Source organism: Sphaeramia orbicularis, chromosome 15 (assembly GCF_902148855.1).
Source record: "Sphaeramia orbicularis chromosome 15, fSphaOr1.1, whole genome shotgun sequence".
Taxonomy (NCBI): domain Eukaryota; kingdom Metazoa; phylum Chordata; class Actinopteri; order Kurtiformes; family Apogonidae; genus Sphaeramia; species Sphaeramia orbicularis.
The window spans coordinates 17,712,862-17,740,186 of NC_043971.1; the positions used below are offsets into that span (position 1 = coordinate 17,712,862).

A 27,325-nucleotide genomic window follows, 5' to 3' on the forward strand; every position below is an offset into this window, starting at 1 on the left:
ACACCTTTTGTTTCAGGCACATTCATATCAGATCAGATGTAGCAAACCCTCCCAGCTGAACACATAAAACACACCATAAATATGGGTCAGACAGCACAATGGTAAACCTTTGCATATATTAAATAACCTTATATAAAACAGCAACTGCAAAACTAGAAAAAAAGACCTTACGTAACACTTTAAAGTCAGGAATATTTAAAACATTTACAATTTACACTGTACTTAACCCTCCGGTATCCCATCCAGCAAGGCCCTTACTAAGCACCAAGTGTGACTATTTGGCACACTTGTGGAATAATGTCAAAAAAATTTTCATACAGTTTGTTTTTAATTCTTTTACACTTTTTTCTATTTCATCAACTTCAGCCGTAAATAAAAATACCAAATACTCAATAATTGTCATATTTTTTAACCCTTTAAATGCTGTGTTTGTAATCTAAACAAACCATTTTTTTGGATGCAAAAAACACACAAAAATATTTTTTTTCAATATACTACATAAAAAGTGGATTACATATTATTTGATTTTTGCAGCCTGGCATATGTCAATGATTAACAGCTACATCGGTTAATTTGCATTATTATTATTGGCGCTAGGTCAAATGTTCAAAAATACTAGCATCCACCACCAAGCGTACGTAAAATGCACACCTATAAATCAAACTATTCAATATTATATAGTGATTTATTTTTCTGCTCTAATTTGATTTTATTTTTGTGAATCAAGGTCAGCCCTAATCATACATATCAAATGGAAGAAATAGTGCATTTTAGGCACACTTGGGAGACAGATGCTAGTCTTGTAATTTTCTTTTGTTTCCAATGTGCAAATTTTAGTTGGTGGCCAGAATTTTAAAGATCATGCAAAAATGAACAACCTTTGAATTCTAACCTTATTTAAATTGTGAAAAATAATTTGAAGTTTTTTAAAATGAAATGCAAAGTGTGCCTAAAAGGTGCACCTGGATACCGGAGGGTTAACACATGATAAATACATCCTTGTTTTGCACCTCATTAAGAAGCTGTCTCAAACAGGCTCTTTGTATAAGTGCAGATTATAGAACAGTTAAATTTCATTGAAGGACAGTCGAAATGTTAGATCTGACAAATGACAAGTGTTTAAGCATCACTAACACACTAAACCTTTTATTGAAAGCCAGTTAAGATACAAAACAATTCCTTAGAAATAACTTAAAACCATGTATAAACATTTTTGATTTTAGTAACTGAGTCACTTTAGCAGGTATGTGACAACATGTGTTTTTTTCTATCTGGTGTCCACATGGTTCGGTCCTCTCACAGACTCCCAGCTTGGCAACATGTTCACATGGAGTTGGGTGACTGCTGTGAAGGAAGATTACAGCCAAAACACACACCATCTCTGTTCCTGCTTACTTCTAAATTGCTCCTTTTATTTGGATGTGTTCTCGTCCCCATTGCACAGCTTTATTTGAAGTCTACTTTTGCCCCCGTGTCAGGGGTGGTGGTGCAGAGCTGAAGGAGGTTCTCATCTCTTCATAGCCGACGTTCTGGTGGAGTCTTGTTTCCAAGCTCTGGGCTCTTATCATGATCGTATCATATCATATTCACATGGAGCCGTTTGTCACTTTTGGGCAAAGTGCAAACAAGCAGATTGTTGTGTTGTCCTACAAACACTTCTAAGAGGCAGAGCAGTTCTGGAGGCTGAAATGATCTCATTAGCACCAACGCTGCACATTAACATTATCAATAATGTGAGTAGTGCAAGTAACTGTTTGGATTATCCCAATGTGGGTGATATTAGTAAGATGAGACCCTGTCTTACATGCATTTTATTTGTGGGGTTTTTCTACTATTTCCTTCTTGGATAAAGGTTTTTGTTTTTTTTTTGGAGCCATCTACGGCTCTTATTAAAATTAAAGCTGTGCGAGGCAGAAATCAGGGGTAAACATTAACCCTTTCATGCATAGTGGTCACTACAGTAGACAGCTATTCTACAGCTTTTCTCTCGTATTTTCATGGATTTTGTTGTTTTAGTTCTATATCAGCAAATACAGTGGATGCCTATGCATCATCCTATACACTACAATTCATACCATTACTGTAACTTTGCTGTTCCAGATAAACGTGATCTGCACTAACATGTTTGAGTGTAAAAAAAAATTGATAATTGTGATTAGACTGTAATTAACAGGTTTTTTTTTTTTTTTTTTTTTTTTTTTTTTTAGTTTTTGGGTTTTTTTTGCATATCATCTCCATGAAGTGAGTAATAACTAGTGTTAGAGTATGTTAAAATGTGAGAAAACATCAGATTAGCAGCATTAAAAATGTTTTTATTTCATAGTTCTCACACAGTAATTCAATAAATTCATGTTTCTTTGCGTCTAAAATTAAATGCATGATGTCCAGCTGAGTGGACATTTTTGTAACTCCATGAAAAATAAGTTAATAAAAAAATTCATTCACTTTTTTCACGCCTACGGTGGAATAAAAACACTCAGGAAAAAAAATCTTGATTATGGTTCTCATAATTCATGCAGGAAAGGGTTAAAATACACACCGTCTTCCTTCTGCAGTTGTTTTCTGCCCATATCAGTTGACTAAATATTAAGCCACAAACCCAGCCACAGGTTTTTGCTGCTATGAAAACGTGAAGCCAAAATACCACCTTTACTGAAGTAGAGACATACACAAAAATGTAACAATGATCAATAATTCACCCATAAAGACCCAGTGTGACTTTTCTGTCAGTTCCCAAATACATTTTTCTCTCTATTTAACCTTTCCTAAATGATTTATCACTATTTTATGATAATATTATCGTCAGCATTTTGCATTTTTTCAGTGAAAATCATCTATTTTCCTATATTTGATTGATTGATCATGTAGATCAGGGGTGTCAAACTCATTTGAGTTCAGGGGCGTACGGTTTGAGTACAGACTAATATGTTATAAAGTGGGACAGACCAGTAAAATAATATAAATAATAGGATAAGAACTGATAAATAATGTCGACACCAAAGTTTTCTCTATGTTTTTGAGTGAAAAAAGTCAAATTCCATAATGAAAATGTTTACATCTACAAACTCTACTTGAACATAACATGAACAAAAATGAACAAACTGAAAATTCTTAAGAAAAATAAGTGCAGCTTTAGCAATATTACACTTAAGTTTATCATTTATACGTGTGCATCATAACTTACAGATCACAGTGGATCTATAGATACACAAAACATGTAGTAACAGGCAGAATATTGGTAAAATTCTACATACTTCTCTTAAGACATTTCAGGTTATTGAAATTTTTTGTAAAAGGCTAGTCTGTAAATGTAAACATTTTTGTGTAATTTTACCTTTTTTACACTAAAACAAAGAGAGAAATTTGTGGTTTTCTTTATTTATAGGTTATTATGATAGTGTTTTATTGGTCTGACCCATTTTAGATTGAATTGACCTAAAATGATTTTAACACCATTGATTGTTGATATCTTCATTGTACTTTTTGCATTTCATAAATTCATCCTACGGGCCAGATTGGACCCTTTGGTGGGCCGGTTTTGGCCCCCAGGCCGCATGTTTGACACCTGTGATGTAGATGTTCCCCCAAGTTCAAATTAAAGTTGAGGGTTGTTCTATCAAAAACAGAAAAAAACTGAAGAAAAAGTGGCTTTATCAGCAGAAACTCTCATTAACTGAACATAAACCAAGTGTGTCCATCCACTGTCATTGATCCAACTCCATGGGTTTTACTGTTGAATCAATGTTGTAGAAAATGATGACGTTTCCACATTCAATACGGAGCCTCTGAACGTCCAAATGAGTCATATCTGATGACTATGAAAAAATGACAAACTGCATTTTACACCAATTATTTACATGCATTGATAGGATTAGTGGATGAACAGTTATTAAACAGTTTAGATCAGTAGGTGCTGTTGGTCGACAGTGGATATTTGGGTCTTTTTGGGTTAAAGTTGTCAATCACATATTTTATCCCTTATCTGTATAATTTCGCCAAACGCTTCCATTGCAGCTGACATTTCATACAGCCTCTAAACGAAATAAAAAGTAGGTGCTGAGGTCTCTCTTCCTGTTAGACTCCTTAAATTACAGTATATTGATTGGTGTTGATTGAGAAAAAAGTTCTGTACACTGACGTTTTTAAGGCCCTTCCAGTCATTTTGCGTCTAACTGAGCTACATTTCATAATTAGACCACATACATTCTAGTGTCAAACATGTTATAATTGCCTTAACGAAGTGACATTTATTAATTTTCATTGCTACAACACTGACATTGTACTTGTTTTCACTATCTAACAAGGCTTCTACCACTGCAGCCTGAGTTCAACTCCAACCCAGACACTTTACTGAATGTCACACAAACACTAAAAATTCCAAAAATATACTGTATAATTGTGCATCTATGCGGCCGAAAATATCCAGTAACAAGAAAACATGACAACAATGCTAGCTGCAGTGACTATAAAATGAAAAATGTAGGCCGCAAACCCCAGAATTATGCATCAACAATCAACTTCCTCCTACACAACAAGGCTTTAGATTCCAGGAATGCCATATGTTTGACGCTGTATGTACGAGAACCACTGTCTCCCAGCAGAGCAGCATGTCTGAGGGTAAATGTTTGAAGTTATAATAACATTGGCGCTACACAGGCAGATTTACAGTAGCACATTGTTCCTTTGACCAAGAAAACCTAAAAGAAACGAATTGTTATATGAATAATCCCAAATATAAATATAAACGGACCAGTAAGGCTTTTATTCACTTGCCTTTTTCGACTGTTTCAACACGGTTTTCCGACGGGATCAACATTTTCTTTTATTTATTTCTATAGGAATTTTACTTAAGCTACCTCCCTACTTTTCAGACCTGCTCTCCTGAAATACCAGTGACCATAACCATAACCATCGTACCCACTCACAGTTGCTGCTCACTTCACATAAACCAAAGATATGTACTGAGTTATGAAGGTCTACTTTTAGTCACTATGCACCATATACTCAAAACTTGGATTCAGGAATCCATTACATTATCCTCATTAATGCCACTGGGACACTTTAAAGGGTTAATTACTAATTTTATATGTTTAAATTTTAGTCATTTTAATTTTATTTTAATTAATTATTTAATTTATTCATTTAATTATTGTTGTTTTTTTTTTTAACCTTTTATCTTATGGAAACTTTTGTAATTGTTATTCCAATGTCTTGTTTCATGTTCTTACTATTTTATTTTATTTTATTTTATTTTATGTACCTTAGACCATTGAAAATGAAGGTTTCCCCCAGTGTGTTTTCTGAGATTTTAAATAAATAAATGATGGCAATGACAATGATGCTGATGAACCTTTTTTTTCCACAAAGAAAATTGATCAGGAAACTGATAAAACACATAGAATCAACTAACTAGTATTATAAAATCTTACTAATTCCACCCCTTTCCTTAACTGATACAACCACTTATATAAGTCTACTTGCTCTGCTGGTCATTACAAGCTGATCTCTTTTTCAAGTATCCCTACTACTGAATTTGCATAAATGGCAATTCAAATCAGTCTAAAATTACAGTGAAAATGGGCATTAGAAGAAAATATTTGCATGTTCGTTTGGCTTATAAACTATCTCTGTCTGTCAACAAATGCTTCTAAAAAGGCAGAATTTTTAAACATAAATGGTGTGAAAATTGATGCACTTCTATGGGGGTTAGTTTGACCCGATGGCTGTTATAAGTATAAATATGCATATTTTTAATGAAGATGATGTGGATGATGAACCATTTTTTTCAGGTATCTATAAGGGAATTGATTAAAACAAGTAGACGCAATAATGGCATAAATATCAGTAAAATCTTATTAATTCCATCCTTAGCTTTGTCACATACAGTCGTGGAAAAAATTATCAGACCACCCTTTTTTTCTTCAATTTCTTGTTCATTTTCATGCCTGGTACAACTAAAGGTACATTTGTTTGGACAAATATTATGATAAGAACAAAAATAGCTCATCAGTTTAATTTCAGAGCTGATATTTATCCATTTTTCATGTTTTCTTGGTAATAACCAAAATCACTTCAGTTCTTACATCAGTATCTATGGCATTGTTCTGACAAAAACAGTGCTTTTAGGCATTCCATATTTTCTTTTCTGTCTGTTTTAGTCACATGATACACACAGGAGTTAGTACTTGATTGCATAACCACTGTAACTGATGACTTTTGATGGTCTAATAATTTTTTTCATGACTGTATATCCACTTGTATGAGTATGCTATAGTGATGTGACGTTCACGAACGAATCGAATGTTTTGAACACCTTTGAAATGAACGATGGGAACCAAGTCTTTGTAAAGAGCCGTTCTTTTTTTTTTTTTTTTTTTTTTTTTTTTAAGGAGGGAGTGTCCGATTGCCTGTCAATTTAGCGTCACTGGGGAGGCATTGACTTTATATACAGAGTAGAAGTGAGAGAACTCCTGATGTGGTATCATTTTGATATTTACATTAGAGATATCAGGTATTTTGCAATGCTACTTGAAGTATTTTATTTGCACTACAGTTTTTTAGGTATTTAAGTACTGTAATTGCAGTGATTAATCACTGTTGTGTTTTGTGCAATTTTTTCCGTATGTTTACACACATTTATTGTTCTTGTTTTGAGGAGAATAAAATGTTATTTCATGAGAAAATGTTTTATTTTCTTCTTCATTTTTAGGCTACAGACTAGTCCACATAATGTACTGTAATGTTTTTTGTCAAATTCCAGCATTTGCCTAATGTCACCTCTCATGTCATGTATTTAGCCCACACATTTGAACTAACTATTCTTTTTTATGGTAAGATAATATTTACTGCCGCACCAATTAAACACCTTTAAAATGTAATGTCAATCTTCACATATAGCCTATTTAGTCATTAAAACATTGGTGTTTCAAAATAATGCAAAAAAAACATAAAAGAGCCAGTGTTTTGAACGGCTCTTTTCAGCGAACGGCTCCTGATAGAACGGCTCCCTTCAAAGAGCCAAAAGTCCCATCACTAATGGTCATGTGACACTAATCTATCCTCAGCATCCATTTTTCACAGTGTATAAGTCACAGGGAGCAAGAACTTCAAAATGAAAATACTGCTTTATTGTTTTAATTTAAATCCCACAGATCTCTAGCCATACATTTTGCCTACAAAGCAGCTCTGCCTCAGAAAAGGTTCGCTTCGCTAAAACATCATTTAGTCGACCATGAAACTAGACCCTCTATGGTGAAGGTTGTTAATCAGCTGGAGTGTTGGGTGCTGTGGACATACAGTACATTCCCCCCTCAGACCTCCAGGAGACTCTACGGCTGCTCAGGGTCTGGTGGGGGGTCGGGCTGGAGACGACAAATGGGCTTGTTGCACATGGGACACACGCTCCTAATTTCTAACCATTTTAGCAGACACCTGAGGGAAGAAGACGAGAGGAAAACAATGTTATCCAGAGAGAAACAGACAAGATACAACAGCACAATCCAGGCATGTGAAAAGCTGAAATGAAGCTGTAAAACAGGACGGGTCTGACAGACTATTTATACACCTCTATTGGTGATACAGGTTAAGAAATGTCAGTGAGAGAGACAAGCAATTTGGTCTAACAAGCACTGTTGTCATTGTCACGCCTAAGCTGCAGGGAAAAAACAGGATTCCGGTGCGTGCATCACACGTGTTTTAACATGCACTGGTTTAGATTATCAGGAATTTTCTCTAAGGCACTCAAGGAAAAAAAATACTGAACACATTTTCCTCACTTCACTGATGTCTTTCAGTGTGAATAGAAATGGAAAAAGTCATTATGAAAAGGAATTTGTTATTTCTATGGACTGGTGTATCAAGATTTATGTATCACCTGAAGCTGTTGTATCCTCAAAACAGCCAAATGGGCCAAATATACTCATAATCAGAATCAGTTTATTTGCCATTTGCTGAAAAACTGCATTGGAAATGAGCTGCAAGAGCTCAGCATAAAAATACATGAAAGACAGTAACATGAGAAAAGGTAAAAAAAAACAAAAAAACCAATGAAAAATTACATAAATAAGAGTATGCCATTCATGTTCCATTTTTAGTCCACAGAAATGTCCTTTGTCATTATAAGTCACTCTCTTCACTACCTTGAATGTCTCATGTCATTACATGAGTTTGTTTATTCATCTCCTGTCATTTATAATTCACTATCCTGTTTTGTATTTAAAGTAACACTAATCAATTTGCATAGACGCCAATATAAATCGGTCTAAAATTAACCCATAAAGACCCAAACAACCACTGGTGACCAAAATTATTTACCAGTATAAAATATTTGATAACTTCTGATCCGTTAAACCCATCAATACACACAAATAATTGATGTAAAACACAGTTTATCATCTTTTCATGGTCATCAGATATGAGACCCATTTGGATGTTCAGAGGCTCCGTAGTTACCATGGAAACACCATCATCTTCTACAACACTGATTCACCAGTAAAACCCATGGAGTTGAATCAATGACAGTGGATGGAGACACTTCATCATGTTCATGTTCAGTAAATGATAAATTTTGTTGAAAAAGCCCCATTTTTTTTTCATTTTTCTCTGCTTCTGATATTATGACAATTAACTTTAATCTGAGCTTTTATGAACATCTACATGATCAGTCAATTAAATCTGAGAAAATACCTGATTTTTATTGGAGAAACTTAAAATACAGAGGATAATATTATAATAAATGGTGATAAATTGCTTCAGAAAGGTTAAATAGAGATGAAAATTTATTTGGGAACTCACGGAAAAGTAGCACTGGGTCTTTATGGGTTAAAGCGAAAATGAGTATGAGAAGAAAATATTTGCATGCTAGTTTTGTTTATAAAACTGTTTCTATCGCTTTTTTCATTGTAAACTGTGACAAAATGATAAATCATACATATGTAACAAATGCTGTTTGCTCAAAATGTTTAACCCATTAAGACCCAAATAGCCCTGCCGATCAAAAGCATCTACTGATGTAAATGTTTAATAACTTCTGAACCATTAATCTTATCAATATGTTGAAATAATTCGTATAAAAGGCAGTTTGTCATCTTTTCATGGTTATCAGATATGACCCATTTGGATGTTCAGAGGCTTCGTAGTGAACGTGGAAACACCATCATCTTCTACAACATTGATTCACCAGTAAAACCCATGGAGTTGGATTAATGACAGTGGATGAAGACACTTGGTTTATGTTCAGTTAATGAAATATTTGACGAAAAAGTCACTTCTTCTTCAGTTTCCTCTGTTTTTGATATAATAACCCACAACTTTAATCTGAGCTTTCATGAACTTCTACATGATCAGTAAAATTCAAAATAAAAGTCAAAATAAAATAAAAGAAAGAAATAAAATTACTACTACGACTACTACTACTACTACTACTACTACTACTAATACTAATAATAATAATAATAATAATAAATAATAGTAATAAAGAAAATAAAATAAATTTTACAAAATAAAATTCAGGAAAATACCAGATTTTCACTGAAAAAATGTAAAATGCAGAGGATAGTATTATCATAAATGGTGATAAATCACTTAAGAAACTGCCACAAAAGTAGCACTGGGTCTTTATGGGTTAAACATAAATGGTTTAAAAATCAATGCATTTCTATGGGGGTTAGTTTAACTCTGTGGCTGTTACAGTGATACATGTGCATATGTTTAATACATTTATCTTGACTGTATTTAACAATTGGGAATGTGGCACAACAAAAATTCTGGGAAAAGTAAAAAATGAAGTCAATTAGTTATTGCTGCAGTAGCTAATAGAAGTCATTGTGTTTGTTTTTATGTATCAGTCTGAACAAAAGAACTTACTTCTTGTGAAAAGCGTGGGAACATGGACACACTCCGAGCTCATCCCTGCTGCGAAACTCTTCTAAACACACTGCACATGTTTGCTGCAGACAGACAATAAAAGTCAGCTTACATGTTTTTAATTAATGAATGCCTGTGACAAAGGCAATTTCAAAGCTCTTCATTCAGCTTTATGACCAGATTCTATCACTGGGATATATGAATGTACTTCAATAATGTAATTAGGTTATAAATAAACAGACATCCACCAAGGCAACAGTCCACTCATCTTCTCTTTCCACAACATTATTAAACCTTCCTTCATTCGTCATTTGGTGCCACTGGACAGTTTATTATTTAACTGTATTTCTTAGTCAGCCTGTAGCTTCCCGATGTTAAATAACGTTAAAAACAAAGCTACGTGTTGGAGCTATTCCAACACTTAAACCACTTCAGTTTTTTTAATAATCCTGTAGCACATGAAATTCTACACGACACACAAACTGGAGTCATTGCATGCACTATATGGACAAAAATATGAGACATGTAACATACCATAACCATTCACATTAACCCCTTAACGCTTGAATTTATATACAAGTATATTCTTTTTAAAAAAAATTATTTGTGTTTTTGCTTTCTAGTAGATGCTAAATTAAGTGAAGATTGTTAATTTGACTATAGCACATAAAATAGTTAGTTTTGTGTATGTTGCATATTTGAGACAACAGGCAATAAAGGTTAAAAAAATCAAACAAACACATTTTCTGGTCTCAGGCATGGAGATGAGATATTGATGCTACTTTATTTTCAGTGTCCTGACCGTAACACCAACTGTTTTAATTATTATTATCCAAACAAACAGAGCTCAAGGTCAGAACATGATAAATATTTCACAAATCTGGAGGCTGTAAATGTTTTAAATCAGTGGTTCTCACCCTTATTGTTGCTGCTGTTTTAGAAGACAATGTAAATACATCCCACCACATGATAAAATAAAAACATTTAGCTTGATAATATTTATCATGATATTAAATTATATCATGACATTTGATATTAACATTTTGTAATCCAGGTCCCTGTTCGAAATCAAACACCTGAATTTAATATATCCTGATACTTTTGTTCATATTGTGTAGACTGAACATGCAACAAGGAAAAACAACTTTAACAAAACATCTGTTGATAACTTTTTTTATTTTTTTATTTTTTTATCTTTGATGAAAATATTAGCTTTTTACTAATGTTGAAATTTCCTGTCACTACTGCTCTTACAATGCAATGGGAGTTAGTCCCATTGTTTCCTATATGGTTGCGATAACACTAATAATTCACTATTATTCTGAATATGATAATACTCTGAATTTGATACAGGTCTCTCAAACACATCATTCTTTTTGGATTTTGCGAATTAGGCCTCATTTTCTATAAGTGGTGTGTGATATGCTGATACCATTTTGGTTTTAGGATTATTCTTATATTTACTTGACTTTCTGGACTTAAATGGAGTTCTGTTGGAATATGCAGGTAGTATGTAGTCTGTGTCACGTGTTTACATTCAACTCTGTATGTTGAAACACAAACTGTGCAGTACTTTTTCAGGCTTGAGAACAGATGCATGAGAAAAAAAATAGCAAAGCCCACACCTACTTTAAGCATTATGAAAGAGTCAACAGGAGTTTTTGATATGCAGAAATCCTGGAAATGTTTCAAGGAGGCAGTTGACAGATTGATAAATGGAGGATGTGTTCGCTTAGGGGATATTAATGCAATATTCATTTTCAGCCATGCAAACAACTTACTTGGAATATTATCTTTTTGGTGCTCGTTAACATATTGTAGTAGTCGAATATCAAATCTAACCTTTTCAGAATGTGACAAAAAAGACACTGTAAGATGACCGGAGCACAATGTTGCTTAGTCTAATTTCATTAAAATGCATGAAGTTGAAGTGACATTTGAAGAACCACCCTTGTTTTCTTCAATTTCTTGTTCATTTTAATGCCTGGTACAACTGAAGGTACATTTGTTTGGGCAAATATAATGATAACAACAAAATTAGCACATAAGAGTTTAATTTCAGAGCTGATATCTAGCCATTTTCCATGGTTTTTTGATAATAACCAAAATCACTTCAGTTCTTACATCAATAGCTAGGGCATTGTACTGCCAAAAACAGTGCTTTTATGTACTCCATGTTTTCTGTTACGATTCATACCAGTGTTGACCGGCTCCTCCCTCTCCTCAATTATTCTGGATCAGAACCACCTGCTGAGCATCGCACGGCTGCAGCACATCATTATGTAGCCTTTGTAAGGCTTGGTGTTGTAGCCGTGTGACTCTGGTCCATTGCATCTCCTCCACCTTTTCCATAACCCGGACATTTGCTCACTCAGGACTCTGACCCAGGTTTTTGTTTGTTCCATGTTTTCGTGGATATTTATTGTAATAAACGCATTTTTCTCCCTTCAGCACTGTGCTTTTGAGTTGACTTCTTTCCACCTACGTGTCATTTTCTTTTCTGTCTGTTTTAGTCACATGATACACACAGGAGTTGGTACTTGATTGCGTAACTATTGTTTTTGATGACTTTTGACGGTCTAATAATTTTTTCTGCGACTGTATTTGTAATTGGAAATTTTCACCCCAGGTTCACTTAGATATACAGGAGCTAATATGAAATATTGTTTTTCAGGCTTGATTACAAATGCATGAGAAAAAAAACAGTCCACACCTACTTTAAACATTATGAAAGAGTTGACAGGTTTTATTGATATGCACTGATGTTGGCAAACTTTTAAGGAGGCAGTTGAAGGATTGATAGATGAAGGCTGTGTTTACCATTAATATTAATGAGACCCCCCCCCCGAAGGGAAGGCAAGGGGTATTGTTTTTGGTTCAGTTTGTTTGTTTCTTTATTGGTTTTTTAACACTTTAGTAGCAAAACTATTGGTTGAATTCATACCAGACTGGGTTTGTAGATTGCCAGTGAGCCAGAATAGATGTCAATACATTTTGGGAGATGCAGGTCAAAGTTTAAAATCTTTTTATGATTTTTTCAAGACTTCCCATTTATTTATAATAAGCGAAATACATGCGAAGGATGGGGTTTGTTGTGCCTGGCACCAATTGTTTATTATTTTTCATATAATATTATCTTTTTGTGCATTAGCATATTATAGTAATTAATCAAATGTAGAAAATGAATGGACAGATTATAAAAAGGTGGGGGTGCAATGTTGTGTTGTCAAATGTCATTAAGATGCATGGAGTTAAAGTGACATAAATTTACATTTTAGAAAAAGAACAAACAGATATATTCCTATATGGAAATCTCCGGCTAAACTTCATGTAGATAGAGCTAATACCCATGAAGCACAGACTTCTCTGTTGTTAATCTAACATATGAATGGGATTAATGGTGTTTACTCAGCTGTCAGTGAATTATTCATTGTCATAAAGGGATAATTACTGTTTACTGAGTCTTTGAACTTAATGGCATCGGATGGTCTAAAACATGTTTGATTGGGTGGTTGAGCTTCAATAAGGTTTTTTTCCTAGACAATGGCGTGGCTCTTTAAGTTAATTACAAGGGCAGCATTTAATGCTATAATTTAACAACTTTTCCAACAGTAATGAAAAGGTTTCTTGTTTTTTTAGATAATTACAGATTAAGCTTAAAATATGTTGCTATAATTACAGTATTACTACAATTTGTAACATTTTAAACACATGAATCATTAAACTATAATAGTTTCCACATTATTTCCTCGTTCAGCCATGTCATTGTGTGTTTGTATATGGTTTGTCATTTGTCATTTGTCCATCCCATTCATACAGTATTAAACTTACTCCAAGAAGGCTCATTTTTTTCCCCGCTCCTTTCAAAACAACCTATAGACAAGAAAAAAATGTATGATGATATGCATATAAAATCACAGAAACAAGTATAAACATTAGGTCTGAATAAGACACAGGTCAAAGATGTAGATGTTACCTCATTGTAGACGTACTGTCCTCTCGCAGCTTTTCTTCTTACTCTGCAAAAGTACAGACAAAACAAACTTATTTGGTGGCAATGTAGATCCATAACAATTCTATAATGTACTTGTTGGCAACATATCTTTCTTCACTGGGACATGTCCTGTCATGCAGTATGAATAAGTCAGGATCCTTCTTCAGGCACTTCTGGAATTCACGCGTCACATTCAAGTAACAGCCTGTGCAACTCAAGCTTCCTTTATGACTCAAAATGGGCTGATCTACTGTATAGTATCTTTATATACAGCTCTGGAAAAAAACATAAGAGGCCATTGCAATTTCAACTGAAATCAGCATGTCTGCATGTTTGACAGCCATTCCATTCCTGTGTCTGTTCAATTCCAACACAAGCAAATCTTATTCTACTTAATAAACACCTGATCCATGTCGTATTTAACCCATACAGACCAAAACATCCACCGGTAACCAATAGTATGTACTGATGTAAACTGTTTAATACCTGTTGATCCACTAATCCTATCAGTACATGTAAATAATTGCTGTAAAACACACTTTGTCTTCTTTTCACAGTCATCAGATATGACCCATTTGGATGTTCAGAGACTCTGTAGTGAACGTGGAAACACCGCCATCTTCTACAACATTAATTCACCTGTAAAATCTGTTGAGTTTGATGAATGACAGTGGCTGGAAACACTTGGTTTATGCTCAGTTAATTACATTTTTTTGTTGAAAAAGTCCTGTTTTCTTCATTTTTCTTGGTTCCTGATATATTATGACAGTCAACTTTAATCTGAGCTTTATTTATGAACTGCCACAAAAGTAGCACTGGGTCTTTATGGGTTACGAAGGAGAAGTATAAAAACCACTACTGTGGCCATCACTATCTTCTTACAAAAGGTCTGGCTGGGTGGCAAAAACAGTGCTATTAGTAATGCAAAAGTAATTGGAATCAAAAAATAACTATTGAAAACTACTGGACTTCTGCTCTGACAATGTTCCCAAACTTTGAGGACTGGTTTTTCTATCAGGACAATGCTCCTGGCCTTAGCTAGGTCAATAAAGGTGTGGATTACGGACCACCAGATGAAGACCCTGTCATGGCCAGCCCAATCTTCAGACCTGAACCCACTTTGAAAACTTCTGGGGGAAGATGGATGGACACAAGCCATGGAACATTGCTGAGCTTCTTGAATTTCTCTGCCAGGAGCTGCATAGTCATCCAACAGCCAAGACATATGAAAGTTGTCATTGAAAATCAGGGCTATTCCAACAAATATTGATGTGTGAACTTTTAGGTTCAAGTTACAACATTAGCTATGTGTTGTTGAGAAATGAAGATGAACTGGTTTTCTTTGCATCATTTGAGGTCTGAAAACACTGCATCTTTTTGTTATTTTGACCAAGTCTCATGTTCTGCAAATACATGCTCTAAATAGCAATATATGTATTTGGAATTTGGAAGAAATAGTATTGCTAGTTTAGAGCAGCAACCTTTTTGAGCCATGGCACATATTTTACATTAGAAAAATCACAAGGGACACCACCAAAAAAAATGTCACAAAAAGTATATTTATTGAAATATTGTGGCATGTTTGTTGCAGTGCATTATGGGTAGTGGGTATTTTGTTGTAAATATGTTATTTTTATGTGCAAGAATTCAGCAGGGTTGTTGTGTTAGTACTAGTTTTGACTTAGTATGTGTATGGCAATGTTTATTGGCCTTTCTGTGTATTTTTTTTGTATTTTTGTAATTTCTAAAGTTGCACCCTGAGTGAGAGCCATAGGCAGAGCAATGGCTATCCTGTTACAATAATTCTCATTTGAACACATATGCTTATTGAATTAAAAGCATATCTGCGATTTGCACACCACACAGAGTTAAATTCTTGAGAAGCTTCAACCTGAATAATAATACAATGCAAGTTTTGTCCCAGTTTAGTCACTCAAAATGCAACCTGGGCCTGTTTACTTGAACACAAAGCTGATGTTCTTGCAGGAAATGAAGAAAGACAAACTAATCATCCTCAACTACTCTGAGTCTCTGTCTTTTTTGGGGGGGCCGGGCATTTGGAAAGTTTGGAACAAGAAAGCTTAGAGGGGTGAGTCAACGACCCCTCGGACGGACCCCCGAGGTCCACTGTATAATAGTATGGGAGGCACCCACCCCAACCCGATACTTGGGGTTTGTGGGTAACTCGCTGATCCATGCATCACTAGTGAGGGGAGCTTCATTAACAGAACATACCGCATCATGGCCAGTTCACTTTCACTTTTATTTTGCAAAGGGAAACAGGAGACTGTTGTTTTACAGTGGATCATTAGTGCATGCTGTCATATGTATCTATATCACACTGCTCACTTACAGTACCAGTCAGGTGTAATTGGATAATTTTCCACGGCACACCTGATGATTTCTCACAGCACACTGGTTGGGAAACACTGGTTTAGAGAATAAAACAAAAACGTTCATTTAGCTCAAACACATACCCATAAATGGTAAAATCAGAGAAAGAGGTTATTTTGCAGTGGTCTCTAATTTTTTTTCTAGAGCTGTATGTACTAAGCTCCTGTGTAAGAAATCTTGATAAAATTATTCTTTACTTAGTTGAGGTTTCTATTGTAAAAGTCCAATATATGACTTAAGTAACCATTAGCAGAGAAGTTTTACCAACACAGGAAGACAGTAGGAGGTATGATCTAAAAATACACGCTCTTACTCATCACGATTGGGGCCAAGCACTTTAACCATTGCATTTATTTTTACATGTATGGCTTGAGTTTTCTCAACTCATGACCTAAAAGTGGGTAGTGGACACACTCTGAGTGGGTCACTATCTTATTTTGGGCTGTTATTTTGGCAAATGTGCAGGGTGTTGGAAAAACGACAAGCTTAGATGACATTTTTTAGGTAGTGCAAATATGACCCTGGGTAGAGTATGTTAAGTGTAGATGTATAAGCACTGACAATAAAAAAGAACAGGTCAAAACTTAGATTTAATTTTAATCCAATTCTCAAGGTTTTATTTTATTTTTAATGCATACATGGTTATGTTAATATCATCATGTAATGTGCTCTGACTGTGGGAATGCAAATGTATACTGATTTAAAGCCTTACAATAGCATAGATACTTACATATATACCTATAGAGTTGGAATAATTTTGTATTCTGGCACATTCCTGTTTTTTTTTCGTATTTATACACCTTTGACCATGTGCAATGATTACACACTGAGTCCCAGTTACACTTTATATATCCAGAATAAATCATATTTTAAAAATCATTTTATGTGACAAAGTAAAAATATTTAATTTCAACTTTATTTGTAATAGCATATGTTCTTGGAAAATATATATCTGCTACTCTACATATTAAACTCTATTAAAAGTAGGTCATGATTTAATGAGCACAAGAAAATTTGGGTCCAGAACTGTGACCTGTTGAATCGGTATGTTCCCAGGTCTTAAATCAGAATAAGTCAGATTAATGTGATTGAATCCATTTCTCCAATAACATTGTCTTCGTTCTCACATTCCTAATAACAGTCATAATATGATGATGACTGAGGTTTTTCTGCCACTTCTCTGCTTGTTTACAGCAACAACAGTGTGTTATGCCAACTACAGTTCACTTAGAAATCCAGTCAGCAAACTCCCAGCACAACAGTGATGCTCCTGAGATAAGAAGTATTGAAAATTAACCATGCAACTTTACAGATCAGCAATAACAGTTTGTCTATAATGACCTTATCAACTTTCTGATACATTTAACCCATTTGTATCCGTTTCCATATGATTTTTTCCCCTATATTTAACCTTTCTTAAGTGATTTATCACCATTTATTGTAATATTATCCTCTTTAGTTTGAGTTTTTTCAGTGTAAATCATGTATTTTCCAATATTCAATTCACTGATCATGTAGACTTTAATTAAAGCGCAGAGTAAATTTGAAGGTTATTTTATTACAAACAGAGAAAACTGAAGAAATAGTGATTTTTTCAGCAAAATCTATTATTAGCTGAACATAAAGAAAGTGGAACATGAATGTTGGAGAAGATGATGGCATTTCCGCTGTAACTATGGAACTTCTGAACATCCAAATGGGTCATATCTGATGACCATGAAAAAAATGATAAACTGCATTTTACACCAATTATTTACGAGTTTTAGTGGATCAACAGGGATTAAACAGTTTCAGGAGATGATTTTGGTAGATGCTTGGGACTTCATGGACTACTTAATTAAGTTTCATGACAAATATTCAGCTTTGGACACTTGATACTAGCTAAAAAAAAATCCCTTTACTGAGATACTGATAAGTGTCATTTATCAAAGGTAGCTCTTTGTCCTGAGTAAAAAGCAGTTCAACATTCCTACAAATGGCCTGTAATGTTGTATGCAGTTGGTTTGTACTGCTCAAACATTAGGTATAATACTGAGATAGTTATGTATAATACTTAATGACATCTCACATTAGACTCCCCATGGTGGTTACAAGAAAATACCATCCTGGGCATTTACATTAAGCAGATAATATCTCAGGTCGACATTCAGAACATAGTAGGAGACAATAATATACCTTAACACTGTAATAAGACACTCGTAAATCACTGCAAACTGGACCCCCCACCACCACCTCGTGTTTGATATAAAAAAGTTGTCTTTTCCTTAACCCTACCACGGGAACCTAGGGATGATATCATCATATCGCTGCAGGCTATGCAGTGTACTTTAAACGACCCAAAGTCCATTTAAGGTTCTTGAAATGCCCTGCTGACAGTAAAAAAAAAAAAAAAAAAAAAAAAGAACACAACATAACCTCCTGTATAAGCAAAACTTGAACAGGTTTTTCTAGATAACATGGAGGTTCCACACTGATACAGTCCCAACCAGTATCTAAAGGCTTATTTCTTTGAGTCTTTGTGTTTTTCTGTGCATTTTTTATTTTTTTTTATTTGTCTTTTTATGAGCAGTTTTTCTGTGCATTTACAGATGATAAGAAGCCATGGTATGTAGGCACTAATACAGTGGTTCCCAACCTTTTTTGGCTCGTGACCCCATTTTAACATCACACATTTCTGGCGACCCCACACATTCAAAACGGAGACACTTTTTTGCTAAAATGAATTTGTTTCTGATCATGTAATAGTTTGCTATACTTTGTTGCAAATAAACGTTAATTTTAGACAACATTTAGTCTATATAATGTATATTATTATGGACGGAGGCAGAAAAGCCAGGTGTAGATTACTGCACAAAGGGAGAATTTGATTTGCCGTGGTCAGGATATGTACAGTCAGTCTAGCTTGGATTTACAAGGCTGACAATTAATACTGAACAAACAAGAACTCAAACTATGAATTATGAAAGAGCTGCAGCATCTGAAACCGACCACAATGAACATTTGACAGATAAACAGAACTACAATGCTTCGGTTTCAGACTCTCAGTTTGTCACGTCTTTCATGTATTGGGATTGTCTCTCTCAACTCTATATTTTTTATTAGTAATTTTATTTTTATTTTTATCAATTACTAGAAATTTCAGGCAACCCCATTTGAATTCCAGGGGACCCCACGTGGGGTCCCCAAGGTTGAAAAACGCTGCACTAATATGAATATGTTGTTGGCTACATGATGAATATTATGAGATATGCAGTATATACCATAAATTCAGTGTTTTATATTGTTTTTATTACTACTACTGATTTACTGTAAATGATTTTGTTGTTCTCATCTTACTCATTTTTATCTTATGTATGGTATCTTAACTAACTCTCTTAACTAACTAACTAACTAACTAAATGAATTAATGAATTAATGAAGAAATGAACAAGCAAACAAATTAATAAATAAATAAACATGTATTATGTGAAATTTCAGTTTCAGTGAAAATGCATATGATTTTATGTAACTGGTACAAATCTGACTGCCTTCCGATACCAAATGATTAAATTTGTGTCAAGATTAGCAGCAAATCTAACACCCACTTGCTTCTAAAAACTGAGACTGTGGACTTAAGTTTTGTGTCATGGGTGGAAAGTATTCTCCACATGTTGAACTCAATAAATTCCTGTCTCATGCAAAAAAAACCCAACAAAACAAAACACTGCAGTATATTGAATACAGAGGAAAAAACAAATTTAGACCCTGAAACAGGAAGTGGTGTCATATTTTTTCTACCAGGTCAGTTGATGTAGATGGTGTTTTCACTAAATTAGTGTTAGCTTAAAGGAGAGATATTTTGCTTTTTTAAATGGAATTATGCATTTTAAAACATTTCCCTGTGGTCTACATAAACTGTAAATGCTATCCTTGGGTCTGAATTCTTCATTAATTCAACTCCACAGGTCCATCTTCAATACTATTTCTGAGTAATGACACCAGAAAGGTCATTTTGAGCACTGGCCCTTTAAATGCAAATGAGCCACTTCACGCCCCACCCCTGCAGGTTGTTGATTCATGCTGCTCTGTCTTGTTCAGCCACTTCTGTTTGTTAATACAACCAACAACTGAACATTTTAGGTAATCGGCTCGAAATTTGGACGTAATTTCAGTATGAACTACAATCGCTGCTGCTGAAAAACAATTATGTCGTACTCTGAGAAATGTTTGTCGGAAGTCTTGACCTTATATGTACAAATCTCGTGACGTAACTAAATATAGATGGAACAAATTAAGAAGGAATTAAAACAGGTTGTAGAAATCCACTTGATTTTTGCCAGAATGAATATAAAGATAGCTTTGCAGCACCTGGAGGGTTCAAATTCAAACTTTAGGAATAGGGTCCAAATACACAAACAAATGTACCAAAGACTAATAAAAGTAGGTTTAGTAAAATATGACCCCTTTAACTCCTCACTAGCTTTCTCACCAATCAAATTATTTCTCAAAATGGAAGATGGCGACCATCAAGAAGTTGTGTCTTCAAGAACCTCACATCACAGTGGCTTGGTACAATATTTCTATGCAGTCTATATTTTGTGCTTTGATGTTTCATTCTAGCAATCCTCACAACCTCCGTCCTCATGCAAGCACAAAGCCACATCGAAGTCTAGGCTCATAAATATTAATATCCAAAATGGCTTTTTTTGTGCAGCCGACAGCATAAGTGAAAGGTAAACTCAGGTAACGAGTTCAATACAGGAGGAACTTTGCTTTGAGGCTGGGCGGGGCAGCTAGAAATTCAGGTTTATGTTGAATCTGTTGGATGGACTATTTTAAGAACAGGCTGATGTGGGTTAACTGGGAGCTGCTTTTCAGTTTTATGCATATCCGCCCTGTTTGTACCTGATGAAACAGCAGCAGAAGATGAGACAGGGCATGACGAGGAAGAGGCTGATGCCGACGACGATGATGTAGACATTGAGCGGCAGCTGGAAGATCTCTTCGGACACCATGTTGGAGTCGTAGTTATGGAATCCAACGGCACATAGAAACCTTGAGGTGATGCACAAGAAAGAAAGAAAAAAAAATATTTTATGGAAAAACTAGCGAGAGTGATGTCCCACCTACTGATATGTGAAATGTTTTTGTGTTTTGACCGTCTGGGCCACCGTAGACATGAGGTACAATGTGTCTCTGTGTTCAACAAGTGACTTCAGTTGCATTGACATAACACGAACTTAAGAGAGAATATGGTATAAATATGGATAGTGCCTTCTTATGCTAGTGTACCTCATACATATTTAACCCACAGACTCAGTGCTACTTTTGTATCAGTTTCCCAATTTATTTTTCTCAATATTTACCCTTTCTTAAGAGATTCATCATGAATTATTATGTCATTATCCTCAGTAGGTATTTTCTCAGGTATTTTCCTTTTTATAATTTTGTGATCATGTAGATGTTCATAAAAGCTCAGATTGAAGTTGAGGGTTATTAAATCAGAAACAGAGAAAAATGAAGAAAAAGTGACTTTTTTTAGTCAAATCTTTCATTAACTGAGTGTAAACCAAGTGTGTCCATCCACTGTCACTGATCCAACTCTATGGGTTTTACTGGTGAATCGATGTTGTAGAAGACGATGGAGTTTCCACGTTCACTACGGAGCCTCTGACTGTCCAAATGGGTAAAATCTATAGACCATGAAAAGATGACAAACTGTATTTTACACCAATTATTTAGATTTATTGATAGGATTAGTGGATCAGAAGTTATTAAACATTTCAGATCCATAGATGGTTTTGGTCTTTGATGGCTGTTTGGGTCTTTATTGGTTAATTGCTAACTATATGTTTTTAATACAAAACAACTTATGGAATGTATGACATTTACTAACGCGAGTAACTGAATTACACAGAGCTTCACTCTGTTAATTAGTTTTGTGGCATTTACAGAACGTCTGCCTGTCCTCAAAAACTATAAAAACTGCAAATCACAGCACTGTTGAAATGTTACCATATACTTATTCATGCAGTCTATCGAAATTTGGAGGTGATGCATGAAAAAGAGGCAAGAGGCTGGAGTTGTTTTTCACTTTTTTTTTTTTTTTTTTCTCATTAAAGAACAACAGGCTAGTCAATTAAACCAGAGATCCAGCTAAACTCTTCATAAGGAAATCAGAGGCTGTTATGTTTGAATGCAGACCTATTTTCTGAAAACAGTGTGTTGAACAGTTTGTTTTATTAATGATTATTAACATATTAACCGTAGACTGGCAAAGTTTAAGAGTATAGAAGCCAAGAAGCCAATCTCAGGCACTTTTTCAACAAAAGCTTTCAGTCCATAAAGCTGAAAAATCCCACACCATCAATATGAGCTGTTTTACAGTAGCAACGACTATAGACACAGATAAAACTGTGGTGTTGGGAAATTCTCTTGCAATTGAACAATCACTTGGCTTTCAGTTCTCGGCAATAAACAGTTTTTAATCAAGTTCACCTGATAAGATCAGAAACACGCAAAATGAATAACATGAGTAACAGCTTGAAATGTTACAACATGTGGAACCCATTTACACCAGTTCTGCAGTCTGTTATGTAGGTGAACACATGCACTTTTGTGTCTTTTCTTTATGTCGATTAAAAAGTAGCTTAGTACATTAAGCACGTCAGGAATCTACAGCCGCAGCTCAGACATCTGCTCTGGTATATCACAAGGAACTATTGTAAACGTTACACAGAACACTGGGCGATACCATTGGTTTACTGTGATGCATGTGTCTAAATTTGTAATATAATTAACTGCAGGTTAGCAGTTGTGTTTTGAATAATGTCAAAATGGCCGAGTTAGTTCAGCCGGAACATCTTTGGTCAAACTAACTGATAAGAAATAACTGATAAGAGGGGACACTGGTCATTATTTGTGGTTTAATAATATATGGGATAAAAAAAAACAAAAAAAAACAGATTATTGGACTTTATCTTTTCTATTATGATTTCACAAACTTGTCACGCCTGACAGTTCACATCATCTCATCATCATCACAAACCAATCAAAATGGTGGTTCTTACAAATATTATCCTTACAGGCCAAAGCTTAAAATTATGAGTTCTGACTTTAAGGTAGGTACAGTACATAGCTCTGATAAAGGACACATTTACATATTTGTTTTTCCAAGTCTGTCCAGTATCGTCAGGTGTCCCATTATGGTAGAAACAGGTTTTACTTGCTGTAACTGGATGCCGTCAATGTATGTGATGGTGGACAAATTCTGCAAAAATGTACCGAGAAGGGTGCAGGAGTCTTTCAAAATAACACTAGTTTCACTCTTATCTTGTCTTGACTCAGAAACCTCAAATTATCTTATGAAGAACTTTGGATATATTGAATTTTGCAACCTCCCACCATCACTTACACTAATGTTATAATGAGGGGCTGAGTGAATACAGAAAAACGCAGTGTGACTGGACTCATTTCTGATGCAAACTTGACAGTGATTGGTCAATACAGTCAATTACCCATGTTACATCACCAAAAAAAATGGCTGATAAGATGGATTTCAATGTTAACACAAACCTCCCTGACTAACACAAATCGCCTTCTGGAAATGTGTGAACTTTCATTTCCTGTGAAAATGTATTAGTCTACCCAGCAACTGATTCCTCAGACAGATAGTGAGACAGGTTTGGGTGAATCCAAAACTTCATTCTGCTATAGTTTGACTGTAAACAAGCCAGAGCTGTGCCAGCGTGTCCTCACAGGCCTTTATATCAAACATTAACTCACCATGCATCAGTGTCTCTGCGTGGCAACACCGCACTGTGCCTGTGTGTGTGTCCACCCCCCCACAGTGGGGATGTGGGGTTGGATTTTGTTGGTGTAACTTGTAAGGCCTGGCACACATTCCCCACACTGAGTCTGGAAAGCTTCTTGTTTCAAAGTGCAATGTAATACTGCTCACACTGTAAGGATTGATGAGCTGCAAAAAGTTTTTGAGCTTGTATGAAAGAGTAGATAGAAGTCCAAAGGGGTAAATTTGGATGTACTTGTATTTTAACTAAGTACTTCCATTTTCTTCTACTCCACTACATCTCAAAGATAAATATTGTACTTTTTGCTGCACTGCATATGTCTGAAAACAGGGGTACAAACTTTGCTGGTATTCAATGTGATATCAATTATAATGTGAGAATACTCTCTTTTTAAAATATCATGGGTTGGAATAAAAATGCATTACTACCAAAGTGAGAATAAGCCTATTTCTGAGCTCTTATTTTTAGATAAATGGCTCTCACAGGAACCGATGACACTGATGAAATTACTGAACGTTGAATATGTTCCATCAAAGTGGATTAAACTACCAAAAAGTCTATAAAGTAGTTCAGAGCTTTAGAAACAATACAAGATGCTCGTGACATACATTTGATCTTATACAGTGTAAAATATCTTCATGCTTGCTTTAACTGCAGAGAACTTGTTTTACACATATTTTAAAAATGCATAGGTCCTGCAATAAAAAAAAAAACAGGTCACTCTCATTTTACTGCACTTTTACTGCCAACATTACGTCACATAGGAATGTGTTCCACTTGCGTCTTGACCCTTTCTCGTCAGTTTGGGCAGACACAAGTCCCACCATGGCACTTTTCATACCACAGACGACACACTTTACCCTTACACTACGATAGTTAGCGAGGTCAAATGTACAGAACTTATGCCACTGTTGCAAGCTCCCAGTTCAGAGATCATTCTCTAATAGGCAGAGGTCAGGGCAAACAGGAGGCTGCAGGCTCGGTGTACAGTGGGGGGAGATTTGAGAAGGGCTTTACATGAGGTTTAGGGGGAACGAGAAGGCTGCTGTAATCTTAGCACAATGTTAGTAAATGATTGATAGAGGAGCGCTAAAAGGGAGGCCAGTGAGCAAATGCATGCAGTCTGGATGACATGAATACTCCTAAACCAACAAAAAACTACGTAAATAGATGTAGGTTTAAAAGAAATTTGAGGTTAGGTCATGACAGAAGAACACAAAGAATGAAAAGTAGACGTTCAAATGGAAGCAAATGCACCAGTGGTGGATTTTCTTCTCATCCTTTATACATACATATATACGTATACATACATATACATATATATATATATATATATATATATATATATATATATATATATATATATATATATATATATACAGGGTGTCCCATAAGTCTCCATACATAGGAAAAATAAACGTTTCTTGACATAAACCATTTTTATTTATATAATATGCTCTATATGACTGCCATTTTGTCGGGAACACATTTCAATGCATGTCTGCTGAAGAACTATAAAGAAGAAATATAAAGAAATACATGTTAGAACCATATATGTATGGAATGTATCTCCTATGTATGGAGACTTATGGGACACCCTGTATAAGTAAACTTTAATTAAATATAATGTATTTCCAGCCAAATGTGCTTAAAGTATAAAAAGTCATGTGGTCCCTGTCAATATCAGATATCAGTGATGGGTTTGGATTGGTTTTACTGCTGCATTTATGTGCATGTTGCATATTACTGCTGTACATGTGTAAGGCTGAGCTCAGTTGAACTATTTTACTTAGCGTTTGGTTGTTAAATCACCCGCAGTGCAATGTATTTTACATGATCAGGTCAGACAAAGAGGCCTGTTTTTAATTTTTGTGTGAATTTTCCAGTAAATCTGAGAAGGTTTTTTCAAAGTTTATTTGGCTTTCAAAGAAGGGAAATTTACTTAACCTATAAAATGACATTTAACCTTTCAGTTTATCACAAATCTTAACACTTACAGTTGGGGGATGTGTGGTTTTCAGCGGGCAGGAAGAGGGTGAAAAACTGTCACACAAACTGAGTAAAAAGTACAATATTTTCTAATGAGATGAGACAGAATGTGTGTAAAAGTAACTTGCCACATTCTATCACTTCACAAAAACACCTACCTTTATACCATTGAAGAGGTTGCTTCAAATGTGTGGTTGTTTAGATGGAAAACTCAAGGGAGACATGGGGATCACAGCCTCTCCAGTGTCATGATCTCATGTCCACTTGTTTGTCTGGGGCTAAAACGGATGTGCTGTAGCCTGGTGTATCCTTTATAGCGCTGAGAACAGATACAGTGGTTTAAGTCCTTGTTGTGGTGGAGAAAAGCAGACCTGATTAAAGACTCCGAGTTACCCCGAGAAGACATCAGACAGCCCTGCTCATCTGAGAAGTGTGATTTACAGCCAATAACATGAGACAAAACTACTGATTCAATCCAGATTTATCCTCCAAAACAATCAGAGAAAAGAGATTTAGGAAGATCTCTGTGTTCCCTCTGCATGACACAGACAAAACTGATGAGAGGGCGTAAATGTCACTGGGAAATAAACTCCAAATCTGATCCAGTGCTGAGGTTTGTAAACCTCTGGCCAAGTGCTTTGTCTCCACTTCAAATCATTGTCACAGGGCTGTCCTTGCTTTCTTCTCCTGTCCAGACCTCCACGTTGAATTCCCTCCTCTCTGGCTGGGAAAACCTGCCAATTATGGAGAGACAAAGGGGAAGGACATGGATGGGTTCCCCCCCGGCAGCTTCGGCCAGGGAGTCAGCCTTCAGCGCTGCTCTGGAAAGCAGCTCCTCATCTCCTCCCCTGTCCTCCTGCTCACACAACACAAGAGTGGGGGGGATAAATATAACACAGGGAGATAAAAGGGATAACAATGTGAACACAGATCCACTCTGACACGTTCCTCCTAATCTTGTGTTTTCTTTCTCTCACATTCACTCCCCTCTCCTTGTCCTTCCTCCTCGTCTCTCAGTCCCTTCTCCACTTTTCGTCCTCAGCCTTCAGTTTGTAAACAGATCCCTGCTCATGTGATTCGCTGTCTGCATCACAGCTCTGCTTTCACCGCCCCCTCCTTCCTTCTTCCTCCCACCTCCCACTCTCTCTCTCTACTTCTCTTTCTTTCTCTCTCTCTCTCTCTCTCTCTCTCTCTCTCTCTGCCTTTACCCCTTACATTTTGGGTTTTTTGTCTTCTACCAACCCCTTCCTTCCTTTGCAGCTGCAAACTATTACTGAAGTAGCAACAGAGCAGA

At 35.5% G+C, this 27,325-nt stretch overlaps 1 protein-coding gene across 4 annotated transcripts; it reads right to left on the minus strand.

Annotated features, from left to right (window-relative positions):
- Window positions 1-1,130: 1,130 nt before the first annotated feature.
- Window positions 1,131-27,097, minus strand: LOC115434099 (RING finger protein 122-like). 4 transcript variants are annotated; one of them, XM_030155789.1, is made up of 7 exons: window positions 26,190-27,097; window positions 21,137-21,286; window positions 13,841-13,883; window positions 13,696-13,737; window positions 9,865-9,947; window positions 7,317-7,431; window positions 1,131-1,676 (listed from the first exon to the last, which is right to left on the minus strand). In XM_030155789.1, exons 2-6 carry the CDS (start codon window positions 21,244-21,246, stop codon window positions 7,329-7,331), a joined length of 381 nt encoding a protein of 126 aa, XP_030011649.1. In that variant the 5' UTR covers window positions 21,247-21,286; window positions 26,190-27,097; the 3' UTR covers window positions 1,131-1,676; window positions 7,317-7,328. The 4 variants fall into 4 exon arrangements, with proteins under 4 accessions (XP_030011649.1, XP_030011650.1, XP_030011648.1 ...); XM_030155790.1 differs by having other exon boundaries at window positions 7,310-7,431; XM_030155788.1 differs by having other exon boundaries at window positions 7,297-7,431.
- Between the last annotated feature and the right edge of the window lie 228 nt (window positions 27,098-27,325).